Source organism: Haliotis asinina, chromosome 5 (assembly GCF_037392515.1).
Source record: "Haliotis asinina isolate JCU_RB_2024 chromosome 5, JCU_Hal_asi_v2, whole genome shotgun sequence".
NCBI lineage: Eukaryota > Metazoa > Mollusca > Gastropoda > Lepetellida > Haliotidae > Haliotis > Haliotis asinina.
In genome coordinates, this window is record NC_090284.1 from 78,989,588 (window position 1) to 79,012,036 (window position 22,449).

Below are 22,449 nucleotides of genomic sequence, written 5' to 3' on the forward strand. Positions count from 1 at the left end.
GTTGCTTGGGCTGAACATCGCCGCCATCACCACAATAGGTGTGTTAGGGGTGGTTGGAGGCTACTCAGTGGTGTGTCAGTGGGTGGTTGGAGGCTACTCAGTGGTGTGTTAGGGGTGCTTGGAGGCTACTCAGTGGTGTGATAGGGGTGCTTGGAGGCTACTTCAGGGTGATTTGCTTGGGGTGAACATCGCCGCCATCACCACAATAGGTGTGTTAGGGGTGGTTGGAGGCTACTCCTGGGTGAGTTGCTTGGGCTGAACATCGCCGCCATCACCACAATAGATGTGTTAGGGGTGGTTGGAGGCTTCTCCTGGGTGAGTTGCTTGGGCTGAACATCGCTGCCATCACCACAATAGATATGTTAGGGGTGGTTGGAGGCTTTTCCTGGGTGAGTTGCTTGGGCTGAACATCGCTGCTATCACCACAATAGGTGTGTTAGGGGTGCTTGGAGGCTACTCAGTGGTGTGTTAGTGGGTGGTTGGAGGCTACTCAGTGGTGTGTTAGGGGTGGTTGGAGGCTACTCAGTGGTGTGTTAGGGGTGGTTGGAGGCTACTCAGTGGTGTGTCAGTGGGTGGTTGGAGGCTACTCAGTGGTGTGTTAGGGGTGCTTGGAGGCTACTCAGTGGTGTGATAGGGGTGCTTGGAGGCTACTTCAGGGTGATTTGCTTGGGGTGAACATCGCCGCCATCACCACAATAGGTGTGTTAGGGGTGGTTGGAGGCTACTCCTGGGTGAGTTGCTTGGGATGAACATCGCCACCATCACAATAGGTGTGTTAGGGGTGGTTGGAGGCTACTCAGTGGTGTGTTAGGGGTGGTTGGAGGCTACTCAGTGGTGTGTTAGTGGGTGGTTGGAGGCTACTCAGTGGTGTGTTAGTGGGTGGTTGGAGGCTACTCAGTGGTGTGTTAGGAGTGGTTGGAGACTACTCAGTGGTGTGTTAGGGGTGGTTGGAGGCTACTCAGTCATATGTGTGTTAGTGGGTGGTTGGAGGCTACTCAGTGGTGTGTTAGGGGGTGGTTGGAGGCTACTCAGTGGTGTGTTAGGGGTGGTTGGAGGCTACTCAGTGGTGTGTTAGGGGTGGTTGGAGGCTACTCAGTGGTGTGTTAGGGGTGGTTGGAGGCTACTCAGTGGTGTGTTAGTGGGTGGTTGGAGGCTACTCAGTGGTGTGTTAGTGGGTGGTTGAAGGCTCTAGGGTAAGATGAATGAAGACAGGGTGGAGACCAGAGCATCTTTGGATCCAAGGTCTTCAATGTAGAAGTTTGTGACATCTGTGTTTAACTGAGAAGTATTTGTTATCAACTACCCTTATTCCACAGTACCCTGTGTGTTTGAGTGAGTGTTTGTTACGGGTTTTCCTTGTATCACAGTACCATCTGTGTTTAACTGAGAAGTATTTGTTATCGGTTATCTCTATGCCACAGTACCTTCTGTGTTTAAGTGACAAGTATTTGTTATGAATTATCCTTATTGCACAGTACCCTCTGTGTGTAAGTGAGAATTATTTGTTATCAGTCTAAGCTTTGTTTCACAGTACCCTCTGTGTTTAAATGAGAAGTATTTGTGAGTTATCCTTATTGCACAGTACAATCCATCGCAATGGGAGCATGTCATCATTAGCGAGATCTTATACTGTATTTACTGGACAGGACTGTAGGATGCAAACATTGATTTACTGAATGCATGGGAACAAACACAAACTCACTAATGATGCCTATTGAAAAAAAATAGATGTAATGTGCTCATCCTGGTTGTTTAAAGATTGATACTTTGTGTTTCTACTTTCATTATTTGAATTGAGTAATCTGCTGCAAGTGGCTACATAGTGGTGTGGTTTTCTTCAACACTGTCCTTGTTTGTTTCTAGCTGAAGGTCAAATCAGCCATATCATGTGCAGGCTTCCAGTTGATCACATTACAAGTGTTTGGTTTCCAGGTTTCGAGGGTTTATTCAAATACAATATGTCACATACAATTCACACCTGATGAATGTTTGTCATTGTGGAGCTCTTGACAGTTCCAGTTTGACAATAAAGTTTACAAAAGTATGAAATAAAATGACAGCATTTGAGATCTGGTCATTTCTGAAGGCACTGACAGGCATTCCACATATTTCTCTGAGGACACTAACTGACAGTCATTCCAAGTATCTCTCTGAAGACACTAACTAACAGGCATTCCAAACATCTCTCTCGGAATGCACTAACTGACAGGCACTCCAAATATCTCTCTCCGAAGACACTGACAGGCACTCCAAATATCTCTCTTTGTAGACACTGACAGGCACTCCAAATATCTCTGTCTAAAGACACTTACTGACAGGCACTCCAAATATCTCTCTCTGAAGACACTAACTGACAGGCATTCCAAATGTCTCTCTCTGAAGACACTAACTGACAGGCATTCCAAATATCTCTCTCTGAAGACACTAACGAAGACACTAACGAACAGGCATTCCAAATATCTCTCTGAAGATAGTAACTGACAGGCATTCCAAATGTCTCTCTCTGAAGACAATAAATGACAGGCATTCCATATATCTCTCCATGAAAATACTGACTGACCAGCATTCTAAATATCTCTCCACGAAGAGTAACTAACTGACAGGCACTCCAAATATATCTCCCTGAAGACACTAACTGACTGTCCTGTTAAGGTTGATGATGCCCTACTAGAAATACATAAAGCTTTCCTGATGCAATCTCAGACCCATGAAGATTTGGAGTAGAATAGGTCTTCAGCAACTCATGCTTGCCACAAAAGGCGACTATGTATATCGTAAGAGGCAACTAATGGGATTAGGTGGTCAGACTCGCTGACTTGGTTGACACTTATCATCGGTTCCCAATTGCACAGATCAATGCGAATGCTGTCGCTCAATGGACTGTCTGGTCCAGATTCAATCATTTACCTCTGCCAGATAGCTGGAATATTGCTCTCACTCATCCTTTCCATCTCATTGGAAATGATATACAATTAAAAGCAAGAAGATATTCAATAGAGAGATGTCAGCTAATGTTATTTGATATTTTCAAGGAGATGTATTGTTTAACAGTCTAGCTGAGAATGTGTGATTAAGGTTTACTTTGTCCTATGAACATTGATTTTGTTATTCGACTGGCCACCGTATTGGCCGCCAACTGGACTGCAGCATTGTATATCACACCATTCCCCATCAAGAGGAAGCTCAAGGTTGGTTGTTTATTGATGCACTCAAAAATGTTCCAGCTATATTACAGGAGTCGGTAGATAATCAGTCAAGACAAGACAATTCAGTGATCAACAGTCAACATCATAAGCAACTGGCATACAATAATGTGTCAACCAAGTCAGGTTTCATCTACAAAGCCAATTTCAAATCATCTGTTCACTCAGTCTAACACCTGTAGCTCTGTGAAGCTCATCTCCAGTTTTAGTGGCACTTTCTGTAACCCAGATTTGGATGTAGTTAATGGTGAGTTGTTCCCTCTGGTTGAACATGTGTATGTTTGTTGATACTGCAGTAGTAATCTGCATTATACTGACTGTGAAGTGTTAAAAGCCACAATATTCTACAAACTGTACCTCAATTGTGGTTAATCCAGTATGAGATACATTCCGCATATTGTACCCCCTTTCAATCCTGTACAAGATAACTCCCATATTTTAACCCCTTTTGTAGTTAATTACGTTATGGATAAACAAAGGGTAAAACAAACTTATCACCTGATGTTGTGGCCCATAAAGAAGACACCATGTCATATATGACAGATATATATTGTTTATTATACAAAATTTTACCATTTCCCAAACTTGAAACAGAATCATCAAATTCCAGTTGATAGTAATCTGCTCAGTTGATAGTAATCTGCTCACTTGAAGCACAGGAGACGTTGGGTCAGAATGACAGGTTACCTAGTCACAAATCATTCACATTATGGAACTGTCCAAACCTTCAGTAGTGTGTATGATGACCCCCCTGAATTGATAATTGCTAAAACACCTCTATTCATGGATGACATAAGTCATCCACAGGAAGTCTGTATAACAGATCCAAGAGAAATTGTTTGAGGTGCTGTCTATTTGCTGGTGGAGGTTGCACACAGTTGGGTACCAGTCGCTCACGAACATGAACATGAACTCTTTGAACATGTTGAACTGACACTCTTTTGTAGACAGAACTCACTCCCAATCCCGTCACTGCCACCAACGTGGAGTTCGAGCCCAGTGTAACTTGCATTGACAGTGTTGATACGTCAACGCCGTTCCATGGAAGTGACTGCGAGCTCTGATGTCAACCATACAGAGTTGTTCTACTATGATTTGTCTGCTGATGGATGTTCCAAGGCCATCATTGCAATTGACGTTGCCGTGAGGAGTCTGTTCCACAGGTGTATTGCACAGTCCAGAGGTGGTGGTCTTTAGCTGACCTCGTAACGGTCTTATGTCAGGCCTGTCTGTTGGTAGCAGTTCAAGTTCATGCTGGTTGCTTGGCTGCTGTTGAAGACTCTTGCAATGTGACGTTGTGAGGCCCCCATTTCTGCCATACCAACATTTCACTTTTTTATCAGTATCTATAATTGGGAAAATTTTAATTTACAAGTGAGGTTTTTTTTGCCCTCCCCTGCCCCCCCACACCCCAGGGTTTATATCCCACATATTGTAACCCCCTTTCTGGTCAGTTCAGCAAGAGGTATACCCCACATATTGTACCCCTCTGTTTAGTTAATCCAGTACAAGGTGTATTAGCTGCTGAGAAAGTTATGTGTATTTTTCTTGCATTGATTTGACTTTTTTGGCATACATCAGAATTATCCATTCATATTTTATGCAGATACGCATCTTGTATCTAGCCCTGATATGTTGGTGATGTTGATTGTCTTGGTGATGCGTTATAGGCGTTGCTGATGCTGTAATGTTGATTATGTTTTTGACAGGGATCATGATGAAGAGTTCTCTGTCATCGATGCTGCCAAGAGGTTAAATGAAGTGTCAGGTCTTAAGGGACTTGGTCGTTTCTTCAAACAGATTGCTCAGTCAGCCCGTACCAAAAATGACAGCAGCATTGATGATTTCCTGGGCTGTGTGGATATCGGACTCGATGTAAGTTTGTAAGACAATTAGGTCTTCCAACACGTCAACCAGAGGCTTTTACTGCCTTGACACCAAGTTCCCAAACTCTCTGATGTCAAAGATGAAGTCTGTGTTTATCCAGGAAAATATCAACATGTAAAGCTGATTTGCTACATGTCATACACTATTTGTAAGGTCTAATGCTACTGTTTTAAAATATGAAAGTTGCTTTGATCTTATACTGACAGCAATAAATTCGCAACTGAGAATTCATGAAAATTATACTTGTCAGCATGAGTTTGGATTTGATCGAGGAAATACAATTTGTTAAGTAAATCAATATTTAATGTAAATACAATATTACATATTTATGTCCAGATTGACCTTGAAGGAAGCACAACATGTGTGTTTCCATGTGTAACATGTCATAATGTCCCCTTATCTTTTTCCTTTATGTTTTAATTTTTACATAATCAGAAAATTATCATGGAAAAAATTCTGAAATAATATGTATGGTCATCTATTTCCCGATATCAGTGGCTTTGGGCTTGGTAACGCCATACAATGTGACATGGGGCAGCCAGTCACACATTTCAGCAGTGGCTAGATACCCTCCCCCATAAAGAAAAACTGTGACATTACATGAAAGTTAGGGGTAAAATTATGATATCCTGAATATTACCACCTGTACATTAATTATGGAACTTAGTGGATGTAGGTAGGGCAGGGGGTTCTGACAATAATGCTTGATGCATATATTTTATGACTTAACTCATTAAGGCCGAGAGACGCGTATGTGGGGCAAATTAATTAGCTTCTCACAGCAAGAGCCGCATACTGGGGGTAATAAAAAGTACCTCCCATTCAGCGAGAGCCACGTATTTGGGGTTTTAAATTTTAAATTCATATTGTACCTATTATTTCAAGCAATTTAGCAGTAATGATCAAAGATCAGCTTTTCCTACGAGAGAGGTTACTTTCTGTGTTAATTAGAAGAATTATTAATGTGTTTTGATAACAATTGCTTGCAATGTCTGGGGCTTATACAGGCAAATGAACACATGTCTGAGAGAAAGGGGATTATGAGATGTTGTTGTTTCATGTTGATTTGAAATGTGATTTTTCAATGCACTTTACATAAGCATTGTGTAAGAAACGTTTGTATTTGATCTCTGTAATTATCTTATCCAGTGTAATGTGTATCAGATTCATTGTCAATAAAAGGAAGATAATATATCAGTTACGGAATTGATGCATATAATCATTCAGTCAGACAACACTAATGAGATATTTGAACACCTCTTTGAACCTCAAAATAACAGCAGAATGCATGTCCAGGTACAGTTTTGTCCCATGACAAGTGTAAAAAAACAAAGTACTGTGCTGTTATGTCAGTTGACAACCTGTTTTGTGGAATCCATTGTCAATCTTCTGAAATTCGTTTGCTTTCAAAACAAATATAAGTATGCCCATCTTCATAAATATTTGGGGAGATTCAACTGCAAGTGTACACATCACAATAAATCAGTATCGTGTAACTTTTTTTAATTCTATAATACATGTACTTGAATTGTGATATTTATTCGTAACAATGTGCAGATTATATTGAAATGTTCAACAAGCCATTATGTTTGATGTACAAGTAGTGTGCAAAAAATGCATATGCAAATACTATCTCTACTCTATGGTTGGATTGGGTTATCCAGGGTAAAACTAATCGGATTGTAGCGCTTTGGGCGCTTTAAAGAAGAATAAACTCGTCAAAGTGCTTGTTAGTCCTACATGTACATTTCAGGCATCCTTTCGATTATGTATGTTCACGATACACAAAGTTTTTCATGATAGCTAGAGTTGATAAAACCGAAATCCAGCTTATCAATTGGCCAACGATCAAACCAATAGTCAATCTGTATCCAAGCTGTCTAGTGACCGAACGTGCTCTTCAGAAGTATAGCCCACGCCCCATCACCTGTCATTTCCTCTGTGACAGGTATCTCATGATACAATTGGTCATAGATAACAAATCAGCCACTATATTGAACAGTTGAGATACAAAACGTCCTATTCAGGAACTTTGATGACGCCCATCCCATGACCCTTTGTCTTATGTATGTGTAAGGAATAGCATTATACAATATGCATACATGTATGTTCGTTTGATAACGTATATTTTCTGCGTTAAATCTAGATGAACCAAAGTGATAAACTGTGAATCTGTTCCATGTAAGTCACACATTAGCTGATTAGTACTTACCTTAAAATATTCAGTATATACTGGCAACGTATCAGCAAAATCGCTTCTTTCATAGAAGATTATTAGGCATGTGCGTAAATTCTTCTTCACTGCCATTGACATAGATGTTTTGAACAATTTAACCTCACGCAATAATATGAGAGGGACAATTTGGTTAAGTATGTCTTACATACAAAGAATACAAACATGCATTAAGAAAATACACCCGCCACCAAAAGTCTACAAGAGAAAGTGTAATAAAATTACATAAAACGTTACATATATGACATGTATTCACTCCTGCTTTCTTTCAACATATACGTTTACAACGGAATTAAACAATTAAACAATCAGGACTTGGTCGTATGATGAGACAGTTTCCTGTAATCCCTGAAGCTGCCAGGGATGTAAGGCGTGAACAGCCTTAATTAGTCTTGCCACAGCCAGCCAGGCAATCAGCACAGGGTTCCAGGTGTTGAGTAGTGAAGTGGCTCTCGGGCTTAATGAGTTAACATTGTGTCTGAGCAGTTCAATGGGACGAAAGCCAAGATGTCTCTAACTTACACGATTGCACATAAAATATTGTAATGTGCGTTTGACAACTTTTATCAGTCCTGTTGTTGATTGTATTTTTCTGTTTATCAAATTTGTTTGATTATTTCCACAAAACATCATTATTTTGGTCTTGGGGAAGTTTGATGTGGAACCACTGACGAAGCATGTGTCCGAGAATCATCTTCTTTAGTAGCAGAATGTTATTTACAATGCTAAGTCTATTGAAGATATGTGGTCACATGAAATGTAGTAAGCGTTTTAAGACATTGTGAAAAGTGATAGATTTAATGAATAAATTGTATGTTAGGTAGCTTACTAAAATTATGTATCATTCTGATGAGATTATTTCCCAGTTGGTGAACTGGCTTTCGGTGTCTGATGACTTGTGACGTGACATCTTGGACAGTTTTCCTGCCTACCACGTTGAATGGGTTAAGTACAGTTTACGGGGATGTATCCAGATCTGCACTGCTTAATGATATTTAAAAAAATCAGAAGCTAAAGTTTTAAAATTTCCATGTAATTTTCCTTTTCCTGCTGTTCTGGTTACAAGTCATGTTATGGTTTTGTACTTCAATGCTTAGTTTATCCCTTTTGTAGGTGTGGGCATGTCTGCGTTTGTAGATGTGTGCATGTGTGTTACAAGGAGTAGCAGCTACAGATTGTCATCTTAAAGCTGTGTGTGCATGTGTGTTACAAGGAGTAGCAGCTACAGATTGTCATCTTAAAGCTGTGTGTGCATGTGTGTTACAAGGAGTAGCAGCTACAGATTGTCATCTTAAAGCTGTGTGTGCATGTGTGTTACAAGGAGTAGCAGCTACAGATTGTCATCTTAAAGCTGTGTGTGCATGTGTGTTACAAGGAGTAGCAGCTACAGATTGTCATCTTAAAGCTGTGTGTGCATGTGTGTTACAAGGAGTAGCAGCTACAGATTGTCATCTTAAAGCTGTGTGTGTATGTGTGTTACAAGTAGTAGCAGCTACAGATTGTCATCTTAAAGCTGTGTGTGTATGTGTGTTACAAGTAGTAGCAGCTACAGATTGTCATCTTAAAGCTGTGTGTGCATGTGTGTTACAAGGAGTAGCAGCTACAGATTGTCATCTTAAAGCTGTGTGTGCATGTGTGTTACAAGGTGTAGCAACTACAGATTGTCATCTTAAAGCTGTGTGTGTATGTGTGTTACAAGTAGTAGCAGCTACAGATTGTCATCTTAAAGCTGTGTGTCTGTATGTGTGTTACAAGTAGTAGCAGCTACAGATTGTCATCTTAAAGCTGTGTGTGTATGTGTGTTACAAGTAGTAGCAGCTACAGATTGTCATCTTAAAGCTGTGTGTGCATGTGTGTTACAAGGAGTAGCAGCTACAGATTGTCATCTTAAAGCTGTGTGTGCATGTGTGTTACAAGGAGTAGCAGCTACAGATTGTCATCTTAAAGCTGTGTGTGCATGTGTGTTACAAGGAGTAGCAGCTACAGATTGTCATCTTAAAGCTGTGTGTGTATGTGTGTTACAAGTAGTAGCAGCTACAGATTGTCATCTTAAAGCTGTGTGTGTATGTGTGTTACAAGTAGTAGCAGCTACAGATTGTCATCTTAAAGCTATGTGTGTTACAAGGAGTAGCAGCTACAGATTGTCATCTTAAAGCTGTGTGTGTATGTGTGTTACAAGTAGTAGCAGCTACAGATTGTCATCTTAAAGCTGTGTGTGCATGTGTGTTACAAGGAGTAGCAGCTACAGATTGTCATCTTAAAGCTGTGTGTGTATGTGTGTTACAAGTAGTAGCAGCTACAGATTGTCATCTTAAAGCTGTGTGTGCATGTGTGTTACAAGGAGTAGCAGCTACAGATTGTCATCTTAAAGCTGTGTGTGTATGTGTGTTACAAGTAGTAGCAGCTACAGATTGTCATCTTAAAGCTGTGTGTGTATGTGTGTTACAAGTAGTAGCAGCTACAGATTGTCATCTTAAAGCTGTGTGTGCATGTGTGTTACAAGGAGTAGCAGCTACAGATTGTCATCTTAAAGCTGTGTGTGCATGTGTGTTACAAGGAGTAGCAGCTACAGATTGTCATCTTAAAGCTGTGTGTGTATGTGTGTTACAAGTAGTAGCAGCTACAGATTGTCATCTTAAAGCTGTGTGTGTATGTGTGTTACAAGTAGTAGCAGCTACAGATTGTCATCTTAAAGCTGTGTGTGCATGTGTGTTACAAGTAGTAGCAGCTACAGATTGTCATCTTAAAGCTGTGTGTGTATGTGTGTTACAAGTAGTAGCAGCTACAGATTGTCATCTTAAAGCTGTGTGTGCATGTGTGTTACATGGAGTAGCAGCTACAGATTGTCATCTTAAAGCTGTGTGTGCATGTGTGTTACAAGTAGTAGCAGCTACAGATTGTCATCTTAAAGCTGTGTGTAGCAGCTACAGATTGTCATCTTAAAGCTGTGTGTGTATGTGTGTTACAAGTAGTAGCAGCTACAGATTGTCATCTTAAAGCTGTGTGTGTATGTGTGTTACAAGTAGTAGCAACTACAGATTGTCATCTTAAAGCTGTGTGTGCATGTGTGTTACAAGGAGTAGCAGCTACAGATTGTCATCTTAAAGCTGTGTGTGCATGTATGTTACAAGGTGTAGCAACTACAGATTGTCATCTTAAAGCTGTGTGTGTATGTGTGTTACAAGTAGTAGCAGCTACAGATTGTCATCTTAAAGCTGTGTGTCTGTATGTGTGTTACAAGTAGTAGCAGCTACAGATTGTCATCTTAAAGCTGTGTGTGTATGTGTGTTACAGAACATTCCATCAGTTGGGCTGGACCAGTGGTATCAATTACAAGGTAGATCCTCCAAGTCCAACATACAAGGGGAGATCCACTTGAAACTGAAGTTGGCTACACGTGAAGACCGTGGTATCCCCGAGGATGACAACTGGACAGATGTCAAACAACATGAAGATCTCATGTGTATATTTATTGAACATGAAGTCAGAAAATTTAATGTAAGTGTTCAGAACATTTGGGTTTTACAGTTTTCTGTAAAAGAGTTATAATATTTGAATTAAAGGACACTTAAGTTTATTTGGTTACTTGTGTGGTTTTGGAATGTTGAATCTATTTTATTAGTCTTGGCCATTTCACCTGTGTGCTAGTGTATAGTTTTGCTCGCTTCTGAAGCTGTAGGTTTTTTTGAACTGCCAGATTACACTTGACTCTAGTTTTTCAGGAACGCTTCATACGGATGTGATTTTACAGAATTACAATCTGTAACATGGGTTACATATATTAATGTAATTTTCAGTCATTCATTTTGTTATTTGTTACACATATTCTTTTTCCATTATATGTCCTCTCTGCTTTGAAGACATGCAAGCATGTCTTTTATATTGTAGGGCTGGGACAGGTAGGAAAAAATGGAATCAAGCACCCGCATGTACTTACCCGAATCAAAATCGAGTACCTGGAAATGTAAAAAATTCAATAAGTTCTGTCAGCTTTCTGAATATTCAGTCATGATTTGAGAGAGATTATTGTTGAAAATTTGAAAAGATAGCAATGAGACATTAGAATTGATCTCTACCTATTTATTTACATTCGTTTAACCAATATAAAGAGTAACACCAATGTGTACATTCCTCGTTAAAAAACAGAACTTTTCCTCCCTCGTGTTACTTTACTACACACTGCTCATGCGCAGATAAATTACAGTTCAAGATTTACGGAGATATTTGACAAAATTTGTGGTAACGTACATGATTTGAATATTAATTCCTATAGATACTCCATAAGCTATGAAACTACATACTGAAGTTCCTGTGCGACTTAACTAGAGGAATTCCATATTACATGAATATGTCCTCTTTACAATAAATACTGTGCTAGATATTTACCTGAATACTGTCGTAAGTACCACCCTGTTCAAGTGTTTATTGATTTGATGATGAGAACAAGCAATAAGAACAGACCCTTAACACTTTCTGTCTTTCTCATCAATGTGTACTTTGATCAAAACAAAAGCGCACATAATCATGTTAATTGAGATTAATAGTCTCAGTGTGGCACAAATCATCATCTAACTGGTTTACACGTGTCATACTGTGGTTTACACATGTCACACTTTTGACCTTATGGTCATAGTTACATATACATTATTTAGGATGAGGAAAAGACAAGTTGCTATCTGTCCTTGTCATTACACAGTTATTTCCCTTTTCGGGTACTTGAATCCTTGATATAGCACTCAATTCCAGCTGTACCTGACCCGGATTGAGTACCTGAGTACCTGTCCCAGCCCTGTTATATTTCGCAAAGAATACCTTATTTGGAGGCTTTACTCTCAACACAGCGTCATGAAGTAATTAATCAGCTGGTACACATGGTGAAGGAATCACTGCACTGTTTCATTTTGGAAAATGACATAGTTGTAAAAATCATTGTCATGATGACATTAAGAATTGTACTGTATTTATCATTAACGTAACCATCGCGAGGGATTAATATGATGTATTACTGTTCAAGCCACACACCGTTATCCCCATTTTGTTTATGTTATATTTACCAGGATCCTTCCTTCAAGTGGTCAGGAGACTTACCCCAGGCAGCTCTCACTATCCTCCATCAGCATGCCATACAAGGAGATGTCACAGAGGTGCAGCAAGCTGTTTGGTGAGTTCTGTGCAACCCTAATCTATTGCCAGGTCCCTGAATCCCTCCTGTCACCCCTTCTTCCCCTCTTACTCTCCTACCTAAAGCCTCACCCTCACCCACACCTACCCCCTCACTCTCACTTGAGGAACACAAGCCACTGGAACTGGATTTCATGTCGGCCAGACATGCTGTAGGTAAGCATCTGGGAGGATGGAGGATGGGCCTCAACAAAAATACCTAAGTCATGTACCTCAAACACCAGATCACCACCAAAGTCAGCAAGGAACTGAACAATCTGTGAAGCTTTCAAATTTGGAAATGTTACCAGACAAAGATCAGGCAGACAGCACCACTATGTACGCCCAATCTTACTTCAGAGGCAGTGAAGAAGTTGCAACTCAACCCGAGTCCGTTGAAGCGCGCATAGACACCTCGTTCTCAAAAATACAAGAAACGTTCGAACGCTACACGCACATGGGCTCGGTTCGCACATGGGTTCGACATGGTCTACTCAGCCCAGCTGAAATGGCACCATGGTTGACCATGGTCAACCACGGCTTACCACAGTAAACCATGGTATTACCATGGTTTACCGTGCTAAACCGTGGTCACCAACATTTCTAGACCATGGTAGACCATGGTCTAACATGGTCATCATGGCAGACCATGGTCATTATAGACCATGGTCACCAGTAACCATGGTAGACCATGGTCTCTTCCATTTTACCATGGTAGACCATGGTCATCACAACTCATGATCACCAGAAACCATGGTAGACCATGGTCATTGTCCTTTTGCCATGGCAGACCATGGTCATCCTAGACAAAACCATGGTAAAACATGGTGTTCTCGTTCAAAGCAGTGGTTGACCATGGTCATCTCATGAAAGTCCATGGTAGACCATGGTCATCACAGAAAGGTTTTACATTTTAAACTGTGATAAATAAAAAATTTAAAAGGGGAAACCTGATGGTTTCATGACTCTGTGTTTCATTTATGAATAACAAATCTTGTAGGTCCTTGTTCTTACATTTGTGTGCATTAAACAACTAAATCTTAACACCTCAGTGAGTGTTAAAATGTAGTGTGATTTAATAAAAAAAAATAGAACACGATGTCATAAAAATAATCATAAGCGGAACTATTCACTGATTTTACTAATATTTGCTGCAGAGATACACAAACAAACAACTGACGTCTTATACTCTGGAAAAGCAAAACAAAAATAACCCTGTGTTCATCTGAAAATATAATAGACATGGTTTATTTCTCCCGATCCCTTTGTTAAAGTTGTCCATTAAACTGTGTAAATCTCGTCTCTCTCTAATACTAGTTTTTGTGTGTGGGTGCCTTTTTCTTCTTGTTTTAAAATAAACACAACAAACATTGTACGTCAGAAAAGCTAAACAATGTCTCAGCAATATAGACAGTTCAAAGAAAAACTCACCTTTTGTTAATAGCTACGCAACTAGTTGATACTGTAGAGGTTTTCTAATTGCCCTGAATAGTGATATTTAATCCATACAGTACAGACCCTGACGCAAATATATCCAAGAATACCCATGTAAGTCTAGAAAATATGGATTGTAGATTCCCTTAACTTCAGGCTGCAAATGAAGAAAGTCCGTTAAAAACCGTTATAACTTAAAAAATTGTGTAGCGCAAGGTGTCAAAGTTCACGGTGCCTGTAAGGAAAGATTCAGTTTGTTCTCAGATTGTAGATTCCCTTAGCTTCTGCGAATGAAGAAAGTCTCAGCGCTCTATTTCATTATATTATTATAGTATTATACTATAGTATTTTCAATATGAACTTTTTTAAGTAAAATATGTTCATTTCAGAGACTAGTTGTTAGTCATCCATAAAGTAAAACTTTGAAGTACGCTGTCAAATTCGTCTCTTTTCATTGAATTTCTCCCGTGATTTTCTCGATCGCAAGTGAGCAGATACTTATAAGTACGTCTTTCGCATTGTTTATGGTGAAGCAAAAACATAAAACAGTAAAAACAACAAACAATTCACTTGGTACTATAAACAGAAAGAAATGTTGAAAAGAATTTTGATATCGATGTTTTTTTACAGCTTTCCAAACACGTACGTCGATCTACCCGTTGAAAAAAAAATCAGTGCTCTCCACTTTTGAACACATTTCACTGTCACATTCTGTTCACCACGTGCAAATACGACCATTAAGAAATTAGGTCAATTTTGACTAATGAAATTAAATTTATGGGCGGGGATATGTACATAAACTGTCCTTCCACAGATCGATCAAATCGGTCAAGGGACGTGTGCACACAGAACATCAAGTTTTCGCAATTCCCACCGTTGAAAATAATACGACATAAATATTTATTCAAATTTCGATGTTTATGCCGAAATACTGTAATTCTAGCCATTATTACATCGTAAGATTAGAAATTATCCACTGTTGTGAAGTAACACGAACGCGCGGTACATGGCTCCGATTTTCGCGCCAAACACGGCCACGCCCTTCGTTCTTCCGTAATCTATTGCGACTTCATGAGCGCTAACCGTACAGCTTATTTATTACATATGCAGTTACGATTATGTTCCTGGTCGTAGTAGATCTATGTGTATATATCTATGAAAACGTGTTGGCTTTAATTTTTTTCTTAAAAAATACGTTTCCACTTCAAACTCGCACCATTCCGGGACAAGCCGAATGGGGACGATCTCTTCGCGGCACGATGCCATTGCTGCTAGTGCTATGTGTCACGTAGACCTGTGTGAGCGCGCAAAGCGAGCGAGAGGCGCCAAACACAACTTTTGCCAACAGACAACGATCTAAGCGAAGAATAACCTAACGTATTAGCGATTCACGGATTTGGAGGATAATCCAATGTTGGATATGTGAAGAAGGAATAGACTAGATTTATGCCGATGGATACGTCTCAGGTTGATTTCCAATGGAGATGAGCACGAGCGGTAAGTAAACAGCAATATTGAAATCGTTTTGAGTGCCCCGATATTTAAATTGTTTTGAGTACCTTAAGGTTCGCATACGAACATAGGTAAAGGGGTAAGCAACACTCTTTGATTAGAATGACGTAAGACAATGTAACAATAACATATATAGCAATGTATGAAGTGTTTATGTCGTACATTCCCAGTGAATATCTCTCAAACGGAAGGAATAATGTGTGATGAACGTTAATTTGAGGTTTTATGTAATATGTTCCGTTCATTTATGTTAAGAGACGATCAGTATCTAACGGTACTTTAAAAACCGTTATGACTTAAAAAATTGTGTAGCACAAGGTGTCAAAGTTCACGGTGCCTGTAAGGTCAGCCTGAAAAATTCCGTTTGTTCTCAGATTACACACACAATAAAATACACTCAAATGATCATAAAAGGGAGGTAATTGCTATAGGCACGTTTATGGACATTCCATTTTCTTTCTATCGTATAAATTTGTATTCAGCTTTGTGATAACTGCTGTTTGTAAACCAATACTGAATGTGTCAGTACATTTTGCCATTCATTTAACGTGGAAATAGGTTCAAATACTTTGAGATACGTTTTTATCAATATTATGATAGTGCTGATTATTATAAGTATTATGAAATTTTATGCATCATTTCAGAATATTGTATTTGGTTATGAATGTAGACAAGTGATTTGGAAGCCAGTTTTGTGTTTTGACTTCTATTGCATGTTTTGCTACCGATATACACTCTTCACATTAAAAGAAAGTGATTCAAAGTCATTAATGTATAGAAATGTTTTTAAATAACATGATTTAGTATAATACTCAGGTGAAAAAATATCCGAAGTATGGGAAAATACTTAACATTTTTTCAGCAGTTATAAATATACAATTAAACAACACAATTTCAATATTTGCTTAAGAACCTTTGAAATGGGGAAACACTGTTATTAAATGTTGTTTGTGTGTTTTTCAGATTTCCACTGGACAGTTCTGAAGAAATGGTACTAATGTTGAAACACTGAAGATTAAGTTATGTTCCAGAGCCATTTGCTCTTCAAACTGAAGACTTAGATTCGATTCCTCTCCTGGGTACAGTGTGTGTAGCCCCTTTCTGGTGTCTGTCGCCGTGCTATTGCTGGAGCATTGCTAAAAGTGGAGCAAAACTAAACTCAGTCAGTCACTCACTCACGCACTATCCCTGAAGCAATGTGGGTATCTTCTGTGATGTCCCCACAGCTCTTCGTGAAGGTTCTTCCAACATGTGTGTATAATCCTGTCTCGTCTGAGAGAAATTGTGATGCCCCCTGTACAACTTCCAGGTAGATGATTTGGGGCACGCCTGTAAATTCTGTGTTGATCGTGACTCTCATTGTGTCTACTTTTAAATCAAATAGTCTAATGGGATTTCTGAAATTGTATATTACTGCATGAAATGTTGTTCCGAAAGAGTTCATTTTCCTGGATACAGACTGAAGGACATCCCATTTCTGTTTTAAAATAATAAATAATAATGTCTTCTGAAAAAAGATGAACATGTCCACATACCATTTTTCCTCAGCAGTGTAACTGGATTTATAATTCTAGCTGCACAGGATATCCCACAATCCCTGTGAGCTTTCCAACAGCTATCGTCAAATTGTCTTTCATTTAAATCTGAGGCAATGTTCGTAATAAACTTTGTCTTCGTAATGTAAACAGTTTGTTTTCAGTGCATGGGTCTTTTTTATGTTAATTCTTTAATATTTGATATTCTAATTGATTTCTATGCCATGGTGTTTGTGCTATATCAATTTTCTATGTAGGTTGTGGTGTGATATGGTTGGTTTTCAACATGGTCTCAATAGCCAAAGGTTATTCTGATGGTAAACTGTTGTGCAATCTAACGAACATGCTGTACTTACTATGGTCTCATTTTTTTCAGTAGTAATAAATGGTACACCATGGTCTCCTTTTACCATGGCAAACCATGGTACACCATGGTCTCTTTCTGCAATGGTAGACCATGGTTTTACTTAACCATGGTAAACTGTGGTGCCATTTACTACCACCATGATGTTTTGTTACCATGGTAGACCATGGTTAACCATGGTCTTTTTTTGCCATGGATGACCATGGTCCACCATGGTCTTATTTTATTCTGGTTTACCATGGTTTTTCTTTTACCATGGTTTACCATGGTACACCATAGTCACTTTTTACCATGGTAGACCACGGTTTTATTTCACCATGGTAAACTGTGGTGCCATTTACCGCCACCATGGTCATGCTACCATGGTAGACCATGGCTTACCATGGTCTAATCCTGCCATGGTTGACCATGGTAGACCATGGTCTTATTTTACCATGGTAAACTGTGGTGCCATTTACCGCCACCATGGTCTTGCTACCATGGTAGACCATGGCTTACCATGGTCTAATTCTGCCATGGTTGACCATGGTAGACCATGGTCTTATTTTACCATGGTAAACTGTGGTGCCATTTACCGGATGTGGTAAGCCGTGCTAGACCATGGAAACCATGGTCTGTGAACCATGGTCTACCATGGTATACCATGGTATACCATGGTTTTTTCATGCTTATTTCAGCTGGGCCAGGATGTAGCCAAGTATGAACCTGTCAAAGGAAGCTCGTACCTGGATCTGCCACCTTACTACAAGAACTAGCAAGACAAAATCAACGTCAAAAACAAAGGCAACGATTGTATAAGGGTGGCAATTCCATCTGAGATGGCATAATCGAACCCATGCCTATCTCCCAGATCATCAAAATCAATAAACAGAACAATCACATCGCTATCAATGTGTTTGGGCACGAAGGGAACTTGACGATCATGCATGAGGGATCAGCTCCCTCGACAAGAAACGCAGACGCAAGACGATCAATTTATTCCTGATTCAGTGAGGTATCAAATATCACTACGCATGGATTTCAGCAGATTGTTGTATGACCAGTTGAAATACTCTGGGAAGAAACACTTTTGTGAACGGTGCTGGAATCATACACAGCTTCTCGCGAGCCAACCTGGTGGAATCGCACCTGGAGAAATGCCAAGGCGTTGGCCGACCAGCCTGCCGAATCGACATGCCCACTGAAAACGACAATGTCTTGAAATCTGTCAAACCACAAGCATCGTGCCTTACATCATCGTCTTTGCTGACTTCGAGGTCCACGTGAAAAACGTCCACCCCGCAGCTACATTCCTGGACGAAAATTTCACGCAAAAACACAGGAACATGAAGCCTGCAGGTTCAGTAACACAGTCGTCCAATGCAATGGACGAACGAATGGTCCTGTCATCTACCAAGGTCCCAACGCAGCTGAAATGATTCTAATGTACTTACAATGTGAAGAGAGAAAAATCATGGAAGAGTTGTCGGATCCCACTCCCATGCACATGACATCGGAAGATAAGCTCACAAGATGGCCAAGATCTGCCACATGTGTGACCAACCCTTCTATGGAGATGTCATGAGAGATCATTGCCACGTCACTGGCAAGTTAGAGAGGTGCCGGTGACATGCAACCTGAGTGCAACCTGAAGCTCACAATCGATCCCAGCACCATCAAGATCATGATTCACAACTTTCGCGGGTACCATTCCCACCTGTTCATGCAGGCCATCATGAAGGTCAACGGCAAAATAACTGATGATGATGCATCCCCAACAACATGGAAAAATACATACTCCTTGAACGGTCTGAAACTCTTTGACAGCGCTCAGTTTATCTAGTCATCACTTGACGCTTTGGTCAAGGGCACCGAGCCCTTCATCATAACTGAGCGATACACTGATGAGGCGACCAAGTCTCAAGTACATGAATGACTGGTCCAAGGTCAACGAGACCCAAGATCCACCCCTTTCAAAGCTGATGATCTTGACTGACTCGTTCATCACTCCAGATGATTACACGTACGTGATTAACAAACTGGCCTGCAAGACACTGGGCCACTGTTACCCGACATGTTCAAGACATTCAAGAAAAAGTGCTCAAAATCCCAGCTCAAAATCCCAGCTCAAAATCCCATGGTTTCCATGGTCTAGCATGGCTTACCACATCCGGTAAATGGCACCACAGTTTACCATGGTCACATAAACCATGTAAACCATGGCAAAATTAGACCATGGTAAGTCATGGTCTACATTGGTAACAAAAGACTATGGTGGCGGTAAATGGCACCACAGTTTACCATGGTAAAATAAAACCATGGTCTACCATTGCATGGTGTACCATGGTTTGCCATGGATTACTACCGAAAAAAATGAGACCATAGTAAGTACACCATGTTCGTTAGATTGCACAATAGTTTACCATCAGAATAACATTTGGCTATTGAGACTATGTTGAAAACCAACCATGACACACCACAATCTACTTAGAAAATTGATATAGCACAAACACCATGGCATAGAAATCAATTAGAATATCAAATATTGAAGAATTGACATAAAACAGACCCATGCACTGAAAACAAACTGTTTAAATTATGAAGACAAAGTTTATTACTATCATTATTTGACGATAGCTGTTGGAAAGTTCACTGGGATTGTGGGATATCCTGTGCAGCTAGTACAAGTCTAAAGGAAACTGGAATAATTAATCCAGTTACACTGCTGAGGACAAATGACATGTGGACATGTTCGTCTTTTTTCAGAAGACATTACTATTTATTATTTGAAAACAGAAATGGGATGTCCTTCAGTCTGTATACAGGAAAATGAACTCTTTCGGAACAACATTTCATGCAGTAATATACAATTTCAGAAAGTGTAATCCCATTAGACTAAATGATTTAAAAGTAGACATAATAGAGTCATGACCAACAGAGAATTTACACGAGTGCCCCAAATCATCTACCTGAAAGTTGTACAAGGGGGCATCACAATTTCTCTCAGAGGAGACAGGATACACACAAGTTGGAAGAACCTTCAGGAAGAGCTGTGGGGATATCACAGAAGATACCCACATTGCTTCAGGGATGGTGCATGAGTGAGTGACTCAGCCTCAGACTGAGTTTAGTTTTACTCCACTTTTAGCAATGCTCCAGCAATAGCACAGCGACGGACACCAGAAAGGGGCTACACACACTGCACCCAGGAGAGGAATCGAATCTAAGTCTTCAGTTTGAAGAGCAAATGGCTCTGGAATATAACTTAATCTTCAGTGTTTCAACATTAGTACCATTTCTTCAGAACTGTCCAGTGGAAATCTGAAAAACACACAAACAACATTTAATAACAGTGTTTCCCCATTTCAAAGGTTCTTAAGCAAATACTGAAATTGTGTTGTTTAATTGTATATTCATAACTGCTCAAAAATGTAAAGTATTTTCCCATATTTCAGATAATTTTTCACCTGAGTATTATACTAAATCATGTTATTTAAAAACATTTCTATACATTGATGACTTTGAATCACTTTCTTTTAATGTAAAGAGTGTATATCAGTAGCAAAACATGCAATAGAAGTTAAAACACAAAACTGGCTTCCAAATCACTTGTCTGCATTCAGAACTAAATATAATATTCTGAAATGTTGCTTCTTATTCTTATAATAATCAGCACTATCATAATATTGATAAAAACGTATCTCAAAGTATTTGAACCTATTCCCACGTTAAATGAATGGCAAAATGTACTGACACATTCAGTATTGGTCTACAAACAACAGTTATTACAAAGCTGTATACAAATACGATAGAAAGAAAATGGAATGTCCTTAAACTTACCTATAGCAATTACCTCCCTTTTATGATCATTTGAGTGTATTTTATTGTGTGTGTAATCTAAGAAGAACAAACGGAATTTTTCAGGCTGACCTTACAGGCACCATGAACTTTGACACCTTGTGCCACACACTTTTTAAGTCATAACGGTTTTGTAAGTACCATTAGATACTGATCGTGTCGTAACATAAATGAGTGGAACATATTACATAAAAGCTCAAATTAAGGTTCATCACACATTACTCACTCCGTTTGAGAGATATTCACTGAGAATGTACGACATAAACACTTCATACATTGCTATATATGTTATTGTTACATTGTCTTAGATCATTCTAATCAAAGAGTGTTGCTTACCCCTTTACCTATGTTCGTATACGAACCTTAAGACACTCAAACAATTTAAATATCGCGGCACTCAAAACGATTTCAATGTTGCTGTTGTTTACTTACCGCTTGTGCTCTTCTCCATTGGAAATCAACTTGAGATGTATCCATTGGCAATAAATCTAGTCTATTCCTTCTTCACATATCCAACATTGGATTATCCTCCAAATCCTTGAATCGCTAATACGTATGGGTATTCTTCGCTTAGATCGTTGTCTGTCGGCAAAAGTTGTGTTTGCCGCCTCTCGCTCGCTTTGCACGCTCACACGTGACACATACCACTAGCAACAATGGCATCAATGGCCGCGAAGAGATCGTCTTCATTCGGCTTGTCCCGGAATGGTGCGAGTTACAAGTGGAAATATATTTTTTAAGAAAAAAAATTAAAGCCAACACGTTTTCATAGATTTATACACATTGATCTACTACGGCCAGGAATATAATCGTAACTGCATATGTAATAAATAAGCTGTATGGTTAGCACTCATGAAGTCGCAATAGATTACGGAGGAACGAAGGGCGTGTCCGTGTTTGCCGCGAAAGTCGGAGCCATGTACCGTGCGATCGCGTTACTTCACAACAGTGGATAATTTCTAATCTCAAGATGTAATAATGGCTAGAATTACAGTATTTATTTATAAACATCGAAATTTTAATGAATATATATGTTGTATTATTTTCAACGGGGGGAATTGCGAAAAAGTGATATTCTGTGTACACGTCCCTTGATCGATCTGTGGAAGGACAGTTTATGCACATATCCCCCCGCTCATAAATTTAATTTCGTTTGTCAAAACTGACTTAATTTCTTTATGGTCGTATTGAACGTGGTGAACAGAATGTGACAGTGAAATGTGTTCAAAGATGGAGAGCACTGATTTTTTGTTTCGACGGGTTGATAGACATACGGGTTTGGAA

At 39.5% G+C, this 22,449-nt stretch overlaps 1 protein-coding gene across 4 annotated transcripts in view; it reads left to right on the forward strand.

The window, feature by feature from the left end:
* LOC137283163 (BAI1-associated protein 3-like) overlaps positions 1-22,449 on the forward strand; it is a 187,157-nt gene that overhangs the window by 84,714 nt on the left and 79,994 nt on the right. For all 4 annotated transcript variants that reach the window (XM_067814602.1, XM_067814604.1, XM_067814603.1 and 1 more), the window contains 3 exons: positions 4,913-5,078; positions 10,618-10,821; positions 12,381-12,484. In XM_067814602.1, coding sequence (XP_067670703.1) covers positions 4,913-5,078; positions 10,618-10,821; positions 12,381-12,484 — 474 coding nt within the window. The remainder of the gene's footprint in view (positions 1-4,912; positions 5,079-10,617; positions 10,822-12,380; positions 12,485-22,449) is intronic.